Raw genomic sequence first — 14,881 nt, 5'->3', positions numbered from 1 at the left:
AAAGCAGCACACTTTCTACATACAAATTGATTAAGCCGCAAAGACAATGCTCAGCGACTGTATCAGCTGCCTGCGTTAAACTGTCTCCGTGCTAAAACGAAAGAAAACACCAATAAGTGTCATTATCACCACCCAAATGTCCAGAATCTAAATTGCTCCGGAGTTTTAGTGTTCCGATTTATTATGCATGTTAAATTCGCGGGGTAGTTTCTCCCAGAGCAGCGGAGTGAAGTGGAGAGGAGGGGCTGAGCTGTGCTGCACCGTTCAGCTCCTCACCTCTGACTGAATCCCATCTCCACCCTTCATCCCTCAACTTGTCCCGCGCGAGGATGGATGCGTTTCACCGCCGTCGGACGCGGTAAAAAAAAAAAAAAAAAAGTGTGTGAAGAATGCGGTCGGACGCGGGGACCGCCAGGAACTGGAGTGTCTTCGGGCGTCGGTGATGTTTGCAATTGGTGGCTGCAGAATATTGCCAACGTGCCGGCGAGTCGACAACAGACCACAGCTTTACTGGTGCGCTCTTGGAGAAGAAGAATGGACATGTGAATGAGAACGATCTCCTTCCGCGGCTCAGATAACTGTTTTGGCTGTTTTAGTTCACTAACTTCAACCAGTAAATTGTCACAAAGTCGCACAAGTGAAAACGGGATTGATTGGTTAATTGATTGGGTGTTTTTTTTTCTGCTTGAGGAGGAATTCATGCGCCAATAGCTCACGAGGCCAATATGCCAGAATGGGTCCTCTACAGTATTTATTTCTCTGTGGACTTCTGTACACCCAAGCCGACGGTACGTTTATGAATACATCTATTACTTAACCTCGTGGTTTAAATGCTGTCTTTCACCACATGAAGCTGTAGAAAACACGTTTTATGTGACCTGAAGCGTCTTCCAGCTCAAGTGCACCAAAAAGATATCGAATATATGATTTACAGGAAATGTGTTTCTCTTGATATGTTTCTCTAATGCCAGTCCATATTTGGTTGATTTAGTGTTGGTGTGAGATTGTTCAAGGCCAGTGGCTTATGGGTAGACCAAAGTTGCTCATTTATTCATGAGGGTTGCCCTAATTGAAGACATTTCGCACTAGACTTAAATATTTGACAGCTTTTAAATGAGCAATGTTACTGTTTGAAATTTGTGCTGGCAAAAAAAAAAAAAAAAAAAACTTTTTGTATATTCTCTAAAAGAAAGATGCTTTAAGTAATTATTTCTTGAATTAATTATGCCCTCATAATATTATTTTTTGTTTGTCTTCTGTTGTCATCCAAAAGAGTTGTACACCTATAATTGTGCTTATGTGACTTGTATACATAAGATGTCTAATGTGCCGTTGAGATTATATTTACTCATGTACTCTGGAAAGCTTCCCGTATCTGTCTGTATGTCTGCAAGTTAAATGTAATACATAATGTATATGAATGCGGCTGCAGCCATGGTTGGAAGCTTCTGGATAGGAAGTGTCCTCATCACAAAGTGTTTTGTTCTACTCTGTCCCCGGCAGCCCATAAAACACAAATATGTGTCAGTGGAGTAAACGTAGTGCAGGTGGAGGTACTACACAGCAGATAATGTGGGTGTGGATTTGGTGTGTTTGCTGGACACTAGTACTGAGTTATACAGTTTATGTGGTACAGTGTCAATGAAGTCGAAACAAAGCAAGGTGATGAATCTGCTATTTATCCCATTTTTATGAAGTTCATATTGGTCAGTTTTTGTTGACATAATGCCAGATATGTCAATTGAACTCTAAGGTCATTTGGGATGAATCAGCATAGTTCAGACTGTTAACCGAAAGTGAATGTTTGAAGCTTAGCAAACGCAGGGTTAATTGCTGGTCTGTTGCATTATTGGTCAACGTCATATTTTGCAGATATATGTAATAAACTAGTTCTCGGTATATATTTCAGCATATTCAATTTCATGGTAGAAATTGAATGGAACATTTGTGTGAAGGAGGCACAAGTACTCCCTCAATTCTGTCATCTGACTGACTTCCGTACATAGTATGTGATCTATTAGAGGGCATAATGATGAGACTGCGCAACGTGAGCCATATTTTTGACACAGACAGGTGCCCATCTCAACTACTTTTATCCATCGTAACTCTGGCTGATTTCAAATTTTCCAAGTTTGGACTGACGGACTCATTTCAAACATGATTTAAATGACAGAAAACACCTGACTGACAAGTGCCCTTTGCTTTGCAGTCAAAGGAATATTTCAGTTGTGAGCCCAAACTGTTTTCTTCTGAACTCTACTGATAGAAAGTTTTCACCTTAAATTGACTCTTGTTAGAGTGGCCCTTGTTTATAAGCCCTCAAATGACCAGTGTTTTTCTGCAGGACCCTGAGTTTCTGTTTCAGCACCACTGACAGCTCCACATAAAGAGACTTTCTTAAGGAAACAAAATATGACAGCTTGATGCTGAGGCATTCCTAGACTAGATCAGCCACATTTTAACCACAAAGGTATTCAAAATGTATCTAAATATATTCGTAATCTTTACTGTAAGACTCTAGCCAAATAACCATTGACTCTATAACCCTAGCAGGTGTCGGCACAGGACTGTTCAGCTGTTAAAACGTCCATATCTTATTTCACAAGTTACATAAAAAAATTCAAATGTATCATTTCTGTCCCCACTCATTTACATTCTGGGTCATGGGGCGCATCCAGCATGCATTGAGCAGAAAGCATGCAGGCAAACCCCCTGGATGGGATGCCAGTCCATCACAGGGCCAACAGACTGACAGGACCCCACAGGACCTTTCTTGCTGTTAAATGACAGTACCAACCACTGAGCCTGTGTGCCAACCATAACATAAATCATCTCATTTAAATTCTGTTGTCTGACAGCACTTGTCTCATACTCTATATTAGCAACAATGGAGGCTGGGTAATGGAACAGCCAATTAGAAGAAGTCAGTAGTCAACAAACTGTTCGTTTGTTTGCGTGTCATTATGGATCCACACAAATGTTATCAGTCAAGAGGCATATGTATAGACTTTTAAAAGCATTTTTAAAACACAATGTATCACCATGGTTTGCTTCGTTGGTGCCGGCTAATGGAATACTTTTTGTCAACAAACCTCTTAACATTATAGACTGTCACATCAATTTTACTCACATTTGCGACTTTATTTTAGTGACTGCGCAGCACCCAGTCATCACGGTTGCCTTTGCAATTTGTGTGATTTGTCACCATCAAAGGCAAAAAGACAAGACACTGTGTAACATCGTTTTCATTTATTTATATCTTATTTGTTTGTGACAGTCCAAAAAAAGTCTGTTTTAGCAACTCAAAACATCATACTCGGTTTGTTCGCAAGCACCCAACAGAAAAAGGGAGACCTTTTAACACAGATATTATAATGTGCTCATACACCATGAAACAGATGAGAGTTGTGATGCTGTCATGTCTGTAAACAAACACAGTGCCACTACATTCAGGTCATTCCTGTGTGACATTTCGAGGTGGGACTTATGAAACGGCATTGATATGAGCTAAGGTCCTCACACGGCCAAAAAAATAGAAAGAGAGAGTGAGTAGAGTAAAGGTTGCTAGTTGGGTGGTGGTTACACAAATTATGACATTATTCTTATCACGGTAGTCAGGATTAGGCATCCTCGTGACATTTTGCTGAAGATTGACTATCAAATACTGAGGTTAAAATTGAAATGTTATGCATTGCAATAGAACACAGCCTTTAGGGAGGGAAGAGAATTGTAAACTTTGCATATCCTCAGTATTACAGTAGCCAGTGAAAAATCCAACGCTGCTGTTATCCACCCACTGAGACAAAATGTTTGATGATGTCAGTGTTTGATGGAACGTGTTAATGAAAAAGCTAATGAGATGTAATGGCTCTTCAGCTCCTTTCTGTGAAAGTAAATATGGACGCTTCAGTAGTAACACAGGATGTAGTGCAGTTTTCCTGAAATAATACTTAGAATAATAGTTATACTTCTTTTTAAACAGTAAAACAATCTTATCTTCAGATATATGTCTTAACATTTCTGTTATCATATTCTAAACAGCCGCAGAGTGGTATTCAACACTTCCCTTTCAGTTGTTATTATTTATTAATTAGAATTTGTTTGTATTTTGCTGACACTCAAGTTGGTTTGCTTTACTGTTGTTGCATTGCACTTTCTAGAGGTTGTTCAGCCATAGTTTCTATTGCTGCATGGTTACCAAGCAGTTAACAGCACTTATCTAAAACACACCGCTGTTGCTGCCTCAGCAAAACTAAAATACATTTATTTATGTGCATTATGATTATTACTTCAACAAGACTTTTTTTTGTTTGTTTGTTTTACTTTCTTCTTCCCCTTTAGGGTCTCGTCTTCGCCAGGAAGACTCCCCTCCCCGCATCGCGGAACACCCCTCTGACCTTATTGTGTCCAAGGGGGAGCCAGCCACTCTCAACTGTAAGGCAGAGGGCCGTCCGACCCCCACGGTGGAATGGTACAAAGATGGGGAGCGCGTCGAGACGGACCGCGACAACCCCCGCTCCCACCGTATGCTGCTGCCCAGTGGGTCCCTCTTCTTCCTGCGCATCGTCCACGGACGACGGAGCAAGCCGGACGACGGCAGCTACGTGTGCGTGGCCCAAAACTATCTGGGAGAGGCCGTAAGCCGGAACGCATCTCTAGAAGTAGCATGTAAGTCTGACTTGTTATCATGTTCCTCTGGGTAATGCCATGGTCAGAGAGATCTGCGTTGCATGACAGAAACAAAATTGCTCTGGAGTATGTGTTGAGGTTGGTAACCTTTTGTGGACTGTATGAAAACGTGTAAATGTTGCATTTGAAAAGGTAAAGTTTATGTTAAATTAAGCATAAGATTTTGGGGCTGTTGTGCTATGAGATCCACATGTAAGATGTCATCTGTCATAATATGTGCAATGTCACCTTTTCACTGAACCTACAAGTGTGCGTGTGTGTGTGCATGCGTGCCTCAGCCGTGTGCATAGCAAGTGTGCACATATTTATGTGAATGTGTTTTCAGACTGTTAGTGAGACCTGCTTGGATGACCTGTTTGAGTAATGTATGGGCAAAGCTGTGAATCGCTCCGGGGAGGGAGAGGGAAAGGGAGCAGTATTTTAACCTAGCTAACTCCCTTTCACTGCTTGGATTTGGAAAGATGCAGCCTGCTCCCAGCCAGCTCTCTCCCTGTGTGGGAGAGGCGCTCTGGGCTATTCACATTTCCATTATGTGCTAAACTGAGCTGATTTCTTGCCATGAACAAGATGCACACGCGCTCGGACGCACACACAGATAGACATGCATGCACATACACAAACACCCACACTGTCTCTCCCAGCTCTCTGTTTATCATTCTCACTGATAGGGAATTCCAGGTAAAGATATTGCAATTTAATTATAAATTTACAAAATATTTATCCACCATTGTCTATATTCTTTCTGATTATAAAATAAGTAAGTGTGAGAAATGTTGGATCTAATGATGTACTATGTAGTGTAAGTTTGAGAAGGAACTTTCCCAGTTAGAATTATGGTCTTTATGGTGCTGTAGTGATTTGTCACCCACTCTGGATCTGTATTTGGCTTCATGGGGAAATCATGGAACAGGAAGGGGGGAAACGGGGGGGAGATAAGAACCATGATCCTAATAGCGACTCTGCCGAGACATTATCTGAGATCTCTGTGCCTTTTTGTGCACCACATCATCTCTTCGTCTTATTGCTGTTTCCACATTAGGCACTTGTATTTATGCCATCTTCTTCGACCGGTGATTCCTCTCCTTTGTTTCCAATCAAAGGCAGTGAGCAGTCCTGGAAATACTAACGCTTAAGGAGATGTTGGGCATGTGAGAGGACATACAAATACAAAGAGTGTGTGTGTGTGTGTGTGTGTGTGTGTGTGTGTGTGTGTGTGTGTGTGTGTGTGTGTGTGTGTGTGTGTGTGTGTGTGTGTGTGTGTGTGTGTGTGTGTGTGTGTGTGTGTGTGTGTGAGAGGATACAGTGCTGGCTTTCACATTTAAAAAGACACACTGCAGTGTTTGATATTATAGAAGATGACGATCTAGTGCTAAAGCGGCTGTAACAGTATCCCAGTAATATCAAAAGTCACACATTTACATTGTACGTCTTAGGCTGTACAGTTGTGTTTGAAGACAGTGAATTATTCTCTATCAGAAGGAAACTAGAGACCTAAAACTGTCGCTATATTGTCAAGAGACAAATGTTATGGCTGCATCACTGATTCCCTTGACTGAATAGAGGCCGACTTTGTGAACACAATGACTGTGTCAGAGTGATTTTGTGGGGATTTTCTGGTTCTCCTTAAATACAATAAAGCTCATTTGTATTTGGTAGCTCAAACAGCCATTCTGAATTCATTTTCTGAGTTAATTGGCACATTATTTGTCAGCGTAGGAGCTGCGATTGTTAATGCCAAATTGCTTTTTTCCCCCCCAATTGTTGGAAGAAAAGTATGCTATATAGTATGTATCAGCAACACATATGGAAGGAGAAAGAACAAACACAATATATTGTTCTAAATGTAAAAGAACCAAACATACAGGAGCTAAATCTAAGTATCAGGAAGTAAATGTGCTTTAATCTTCGCACCAGTGCAGCTTTAATGTTCCTTGAAATGCTGTCATGTGAGTCTTGGATGATGTATTGCAGCATACTGGATAATTCCTGAAGCCATTCCTGAATACAAACCCATTGATTTTTGCTATATCTGAATATATGTGAGAATAGTACCATCTTGGTGTATGAAGACATCCTGAGGCATCAATGTTTACACCGTGGACTACACCTCCATATGTATAGCTTTGAATTATGTGGCTGTTATATGAACCATGCAGACCCACTACAGGACCTAAATACTGCCATTTCCATTATTTAAAATCTGATATCTGACTACTGTGAGATTTTCAGTAGCCTGATTGTCAGGTCTGTTTTAAAGCTGAATATCCTGCCCACAACCTTACCCACAAATGAAGTTATTTCAGTATTGATCTTGTTTTCTTGTATGAATACCAACCTCCAACCTATTTTATTCTGTGTTGTCTCCTTGTGTGCAGACGGTGTCAATAGGTTGATTTTTCTGGAGCTTCTCTTACATAAAGGACAGTATAACCAAGGCAGCCTGATAGTCTTCTTTTTGTAATTCAGAATATCATGGCTACAGGGATGCATAATCGCTTGACTCCTCCAGGGGCTGCAGGTTCCTGCCAGTATTGCAGCAGCCAAAGTTGTCATGCAATGCTCCGGGTGGGAGCAAGTGGGTAGATGAAAAGTGCTGTGGGGATGATCTGACAGCGAGCCGAGCTCAAAAGTGGTCTGTTTCTTTAGGAGTCCGCACACATCCTCAAATTTTCTAATGGGCTGTAACATTGCATCTCAGCCAGTGGCTTAGAAAATATAGCTAAGTAGAGGGGTGCTGCTCCCTCGGGTACATTTGTGCTGTACAAGCTCAATTTTGGTGGTTCGTCAGGCATTTTGTGAGCTCCAGTCTGACTGAAATTTGAAGAGGCATTATTCATTCCATGCGATGCAAAACACTTCGACTGTTTAAGATGGCAGCAAAGCTTGAAATATGTAAATTATGCAGATCTGCCAGACAGATCTACAGCTGGCAGCCTGGCAAGAACAAATAATATACCTCATATCATTAGTTTGTCTTTTAAATGAACTGCTCTTCACCAAAACATTTATTTCTACGCATGTATATGGTTAAGATGGTAAAAATACAAAACTAGACATGAAACATGTACCCAAAATATCCCTTTTCGTTAAATATTTAAACATAATTCGATCTACCTCACAATGTATTTTTCTCCTCTCTTATTTTTTTACAGCTTTGGCCTTTTTGAGTTTCCATCTTGTGTTTAATCATATCGCTTCAGGCTTAATTCAATACAACTGTGATGTCTACAGGGACGATATTACCATATTTTTATTCTGTCTGCATGGTTATTTCATCTTTGTTAAAACCAGAATGGTGGATTTACAGTGTAAACCAACAAAGCTTGCTTTAGTTGTAAATGAATGAAGCTACCCTGTTTTTCTGTGACTGGAAATAAGAAAGGCAAAAGGAAGACGAATCAAATTTGGGCCAATTGGGGAACATGTACTGCATCAGCTCTTCGACCGTCACAAGGCACAAATGTGAAGCATTTTCACCCTTGTTGAAATTCTATTTCCTGAACAGTCTTGTTGGGTGCATATTTGACACAAATGATAACATCAGCCATTTCACCGAGAAATGAGGCCATGTCTGTTTTTTATTATTAGAAGGTCTTGTATTTTTGCATGATAAACAAGACTCATTGTGTTTCTTGTACTGATGCAGCATGTCACTTGATTCTCACATCCCAGTATGCAATTTAAATAATCAACAGTCACCTGCTGTCGATGTGTACAATCACACTTGGCCAACCACTGAGGCAGCTTTTCACATCTTCAGCCTGTTAAGTCGGGCGCTGCAGCTGAGCACTACTTCTGAGCAACGTCAACAAACAACTGTGCAACCTCCAGGCCACCAGTGGACTGGCACTAATCATCAGCGTGAGTGGCTGTTGATGGAATTAGAACAGCTTCCTCAAACTATTAAGAACGGACAGAAAGACATAAACAGTGATGTGTTGAAAGGGAGGTGTGGGCGGAGGGGAGACGGATGCAAGGGTGTTCATTAGCACAAAAACTCAAGAACAAGATGAGTCCCCTGTCTGACTGTGCTAAGAGAATTAAAAGTGTAGTCACTCAGCCAGACAATCATCAATTAAATCCTCCCAGTCTTTGACAACCAGCAACCTAAGCAGCCACAATGCCACATAAATCCAGTGCCTGGACTGGGTTTCTTAGAGCACCATGGTAATAATTTTTTATGAAAGTTTAAACGCAGTGGGCATTTATTTGGATTTTTAAGAGCAGAATGAATGCTTGTAATTCATTCTTTGAGAACAGTTGTGGATTCTGAGCCAAGATCTACAAAACAGTAGTCTGGCTCCGCCCACCTATTGGTCACAGCTTCAGACTTCGCTGTTATTATAGTTTGGAAACCATATTTGCTCAGCCGCTCTGAAGGGCAGACAAATCAGTGACTAGTGGGGGTGTCTTAGTTCAAAGACATAGACGTCCCTCAACCATATCGGCAGTAATAGAGTGTTGGCGAACAACATACATGTTTATAGTGGTCACTGCTGATTGGTTAAAGGCTGCTCCAATATTGTCAGAATTAACTCAAGGTCTATTACCATTAGGATGCAACAACTGGAAACAATCCCCAATGGGGTTCCCTGAACTGTATATTTGGGTAATTTGGGTCTGGTGTAGGCTAACAAAAAAGACCATGGTATGTTTAACACAACTTGAAGATCAGAATAAATGTGGTCTGAAATTAAATATCTAAAATCTGACCAAATAACACCCAACAAGACTAAGCCTATAGCCATCCATACTAGTGGCTCTGTTAGGTTGTACTTAGGCACTGTTGCCTTGAGCTAAATGCAAACATCAAAACGCTGCCATACTCACACATACAATGATAACATGATTATTTTCAACAGTCAGGTCTTTACCTGGTTTAACGTAGTTTAGCATGTTAGCATGCTAATATTTTTTTTACACTACATATGGAACTAAATGGATGTCTCTACCAAATAGCTCACCAATCTATCTAGTAGCGATGCCACTACCATGGCTGAACATACAAACATGGCAAGATAACAGTTGTGATAAATGAAAATTATATTTTGTTTTGTTTTGTTTAAAACCAGACCTTTTCCAAGTCCAAATCCTTGCTCGAGTTTTATTTTGATCATTGGAGAAGTCACTAACAAGATTTATGTTAATTAGCCACGTGATATATATTCTGCTACCAGCAATATCTATAACTGCATTTGGCAAAGGTCAGCTCCAGCTGAAAATAACATATCTGGCACCTGACTATGTTATGTGTGCCCGTTTTCCAATAAAACAGAAATTACAGATAAACATTTTGAGAATTAGTAAATAGCTAATTACTTACAGTAGATTAGCTGATGTTGTGTACTGATAGCAGAAGCAAAACTACATATTTTCCCCCAATTGACCAGCGGCCTGTTTCACCAACATGCACTTGCAAAATATAACTCATTTTCATACCATTTACCAATCAGAACACAGTCTTAATTATGACCCATGCATGAGCATGAATTGTGAAACATGAGCATTTGCAATCTCTTGGAAGCAATGTTTGTAAAATGTACGTGTGAAAAGGGCCCCAGGATCTAAAATGTAAAAAGCTACCAAAATTCAACCTTTGGCAAATGTCAGGTAAACATCAGACTCAACAGTGGATTTCTCATTCTTATACCTATACGAGCATCTTTGAGTGGCCAGTATTTTGAAATGTGTGGAAAAACTTGAGCACCCACTTATGAACAGTACAGTGAAATGGGCAGGAATGCCATTGTTTCATCTTTCCTGGGCTTATAGTTTTGTGTACTGAAATGAAAACTAATAAACAGTTCAGGTCACCATATACAAAATACCTGTGCAAAACATTGATTGAGAGGTGTTACTTTAGGGCATTAAAATTGGAAATGATCTAAATTTGACTTCTGCTTGTGTTGTGTCTCTGTTCCATCCTCGGTCTCTTCCTCCTTGTCTCTGTGTCCTCTTGATGGGCATCCCTTTGAGCCATTCAGCACTGTTTATGCAGTAAACAACAGCCTAGCTGCCATGATTTGATAGTCGCAGCCATGCTTTCTCCAGGCATGAAATAGTATTTTTTTTTCACAAACTGTGCCACATGGAAGGAATCATTTATCCCCACCTCCATATTTGTGCTTTACAACTTGGCAGATGCCACATGGGTAGTTGATTAGAAGGTAGCTCTGTTTGTTCAAGCATCCAACAGATCTAGGCATGAGTTCTGGGTGAGGTTTTGTGTTGCGATACCAGAAATGAGGTTGTGGTCAGCCATTGCTATTAGCATGTAGTTAGTGCTGGTGGAGGAAATTAAAATATACTACATGGTTCAGTTGCCTTTCCATTGGGAGGCTTTCTCCTGTGTTTTAAAAAGTGGCAAGTTGCCATTAATCATGCATTTCACTTTTACCTACTGACAACATCTAAAGTTAGTGCCTGCCAGCCCTGTGTTTTCCCAGGCAGACTTTCAATGTTTTGTATGAGTAAATAGCTTGGCTGCTTTTCACAATCTGTTGCCAGTCCAGCAGCCCCCATGTGTATCCTTCCCGTTAGCCTTCCTCTGCTTTGCTCTCGTTAAGCCAGTATCAGGTACAGGTTTCCCTGCAGTCGGCTGATCAGAAGTGAACTCTCTCGGCTGTTGAGGTTAAGTTTGTCTTTTAGTTATTCATATTAGCATATGTCTTCAGCAAAAAGTGCTGTAAGTGCAGTTATCTTCACATGCATAGCCCCCTTTGGCCAAATCGGAGAATTTTTTTGTATAGATGGTGCAATAAAAACACTATCTTCCATCATCCTTCCATGCTTTATCATAATTCAATCAGTAGTATCTGATCTGAGCAAATGTACAGAGAAAGATCTAATCTGCAACCTTGATTTTGAGTTGAAGCATACAGTATAGGTATTAGAGTAGAAAAGACAAAAGAGCTATCATCAAGAATAGACACACAAGATGTGTAAAGCTGTCAGTATATCAGCGAGATGAGAGTATAATTCCTTAAATCCTTTGGGGGGTGATTACACTGAAAAAAAGCGATGTTTCCCCCTACATTAGTGATCTCAATCACACCGATGCTGTTTTTTTTTTTTTTTGCAGTGGGTTAATCTAGCTGTTGCCAGGCAGCCTGTAATCAACCATTAAATGCTTGTGTGCCAGCGAGCTACGTGTTTACAGCAGCCACGTTAAGGCAATCAAAAACAAAGCAGTAACTGAAACACAAATATAGAAATTAACCAAGAAGGGCTCAACTAATATTCTTTCTAAGTGTTATGTTAGGGCATTTTTTTGCTCATTAAATCAGATACTGTTGCTCTGGGAGCTCAGTACTACTCGCCCTCTACCCCCTTGCTGTTGTTGACGGAGCAGTTGGGAAAGCCAAACCCTTCTTTAGAGTTACATAAAACACAGCAGATATGCACACAAAAAACAAATAATAAATACATTTGCCGTTAAAGCCTAAACTTAAAAGCAAATAAATTAATAGTAATAAGGCCTGTAGTTTTCATTTTTTACAAGTTAGCCTGTTGTATTCACAAGAGCTTTAACTTTATTCTTATTTATAGATGATCGATGGTGATCCATGTTACAGAAGTGGGATCCCAATTAATGTGATAGCATATTTCATTATGATCTTTTCAATATGTTGCATCATTTCTTATTTTTAATGTTTGATAAAACACCTATGTTTCATCCAGCCAATGAAAATATATAGAATTGTTTGCTTCTGTTCAAGCTGATCTCATTTCATAACAGTACAAATGTAGAGGTGGCCAGATCATGCAAGTGGAACTAATTTATGGGTATTTTTTGGCTGAAGACAGTGAGATAAGGGGCTAGCATCTGGTGCTAACTGGACCATGCTCACTCCTTGGAGGTCTGTGGATTATGAGGTTTGGTAAGTTAGCTAAGGGCTAGCATCTGGTGTTAATTGGACCGTGCAAACACCTTTAAGAGCTCTGGTGCACTTTCTTACAGTTGGTTGGAAGAAACATATGCCTGGCGTGAAGAAGCACGCTAACTCGATTTACTCTGTTGAAGCTTGTTTTAGCTGTTTTAATTTATTTTTAACAAGCTGCTGATAGAATTCAACATGTTACATTATCAATAGTGTGCTTCTGATTAATATACTCCATGATTTAATTGTTTTTTTACATGGAATTAGATTGTTTTACCCTGTGTATACACTTCTAAAAATATAAATAAATGCTTTTATGTGGTTGCCATTATACTTGGGCAACTCAACCTAATTAGATTTTAACTTTAATAGTCCGCCACTTTTTATATCGCTGTTATAATTGTATTCAATTCAGGTCTCCATTTCTGTTGATGTACATATTTTATGTTGCTTTAAACAATGCGCCATCTCATTAATACATCTGCCCCCCAAGAGCAATTATAATTTTGTCAAGGAAAATCATGACATTTTTTTGTTGAGAATCATTTTTCAAATACACGAGTCAGTGACATACAAGAGTTTTCACTAAATAGAGCCTATCTTTAGATGCAAGAAATTGTGATTAAATGAAGGATGTAATTTGGTTAAGTTTTTGTCATTTGATTTGTTTTTGTTTGGCCTGAATAAACAGTTTTATTAGATGCATAGTCAAATTAAGGGCCATTGTCTGTGCTCCTTGGAGGGAATAGGCGTGACTAACACGACAGTATCTTGGTGCTTGATGAAAGGTACCGTAAAAGAGTTAATAAAATAGTGCTTCAAAATTATGATAATAATATAACACAAACATTTGTCAAGCTATCAGTTAAGAATTGGTTGCTACAATATATTAGGTTCTACGTTTCCTGGTTCATACATGCTGTATTAGTCTAAGTTATTGTGTGGAGGAAGTCACTGGTAAAGGTCATTGGGTCAAACTACTCACATGCACCTGTCAGAGCCCATGATGGAGGATAACTGTATGAATAAACCAAATATTCCTATCTACCTGAGGTGTCCTGCCTACAGATTGAAAACCTGCCAGCATAACTGTGTGGAAGGGTTCAGCTGCCAGCTACAGATTTTTTTTACAGAATTTTTTTTTTTTTTTACTGTCAAAGTAGCCTTGAGTTTTAATGCTTAAGTTGCACTATAGTCCAAGAGAAGCCTGTGTAGAGAAAAAATGAATTCAGATATTTCTTTCTTAAATCAAATAACGTGCATCTGACAGGCTTTGCCAGGAGAATTGAGCCCTGCTGCACTGACAGAGACGTTGGATAGTATGATTTGCACATGTTTGGGATGGATTTAGCAAAGACCAAACCTCAAAATCCATTTTCAATATGACGGCTCACAAAATGATTCATTACACGCCACTGTCAACTTTTCAAGGTAGTATATTGTGATGCCATACACAGTACATTATTGGTTATAATTTAATGCGGTCGTGTTCCAACATTTGAATGTGAAATATGGCTATACATCTCCTTTTAGATGAGTTGGCGCTGGCTTAAGCTACTCCATTAGCAGACCTTGAATGAGGCCTTCACACTATTACAGATACAGCTGTAACTTATTGCCGCTGTCATCTGTGGAAGCTGCAGCTGGGTGTAGTCTTCTGTTTTCAGAAAGCTGCATCCAGCTATGTTTTATAACAACTATATAAAGCCACGTATCAATTTTAGGGGATTACAACCAGGGACAAAGTAAAGTAAGTTCAATTAAATTAGGTATATTTCTCCCCAGCATGCTCATGTGTTCACACTAGCGGATTTTTGTGTCTGTGTGGGCTCGAGTATCTTTACTCATGTGTGATTGTGTGCATCTGAGTGTGACAAAGCTAAGGCGTGTCTCTCAGCAAAATGATAATGGTTCATAATTGTTGCTGTGCAGTGATTGATGTACAATCTCTGCATAAAGTCTTGATGTGTTTAAGAGGGCATCTTCAGGCATAGAGGATACACATTTTTTTTTTTTTTTTTAAACACCCAGGGACTGTGGAAAATTCACAAGCAGTAATATTAAAATGTATTAAGTCAGTCTTTCTTTTTTTGTTGTTATATTAAGCAGGACTGGGAGCTACTCATCCTGTTAAAATATCTGTCTTTTCATGGTGTAATACTGCTAATTTGCATTCGCCTATCTACTCCCCTTAGTGGTCTCCAGTCTGGCAGGGGTGATGAGACTGAGGAACATCACCAACCACCCAGAGGGGCCCTGTCATTGCTTTATTATTCATGTGGCCTACCCAACATTGCACCCAATCTAGGCCA

At 39.8% G+C, this 14,881-nt stretch overlaps 1 protein-coding gene across 2 annotated transcripts in view; it reads left to right on the top strand.

The window, feature by feature from the left end:
• The first annotated feature begins 248 nt into the window (after nucleotides 1–248).
• The window catches only part of LOC138622077 (roundabout homolog 2-like), a 76,286-nt gene continuing 61,653 nt past the window's right edge, over nucleotides 249–14,881 (top strand). For both annotated transcript variants that reach the window (XM_069700562.1, XM_069700561.1), the window contains exons 1-2: nucleotides 249–788; nucleotides 4,342–4,668. In XM_069700562.1, the coding sequence (XP_069556663.1) occupies nucleotides 734–788; nucleotides 4,342–4,668 (382 nt within the window). In that variant the 5' untranslated portion in view covers nucleotides 249–733. The remainder of the gene's footprint in view (nucleotides 789–4,341; nucleotides 4,669–14,881) is intronic.

Source organism: Brachyistius frenatus, unplaced genomic scaffold (genome assembly GCF_029030835.1).
Source record: "Brachyistius frenatus isolate BFR_SWC_R1_liver_20210118 unplaced genomic scaffold, ASM2903083v1 Contig_34, whole genome shotgun sequence".
In the NCBI taxonomy this organism is placed as follows: domain Eukaryota; kingdom Metazoa; phylum Chordata; class Actinopteri; family Embiotocidae; genus Brachyistius; species Brachyistius frenatus.
Note: the sequence above shows the minus strand (reverse complement) of the source record. Positions and strands in the feature narration are given on the sequence as shown.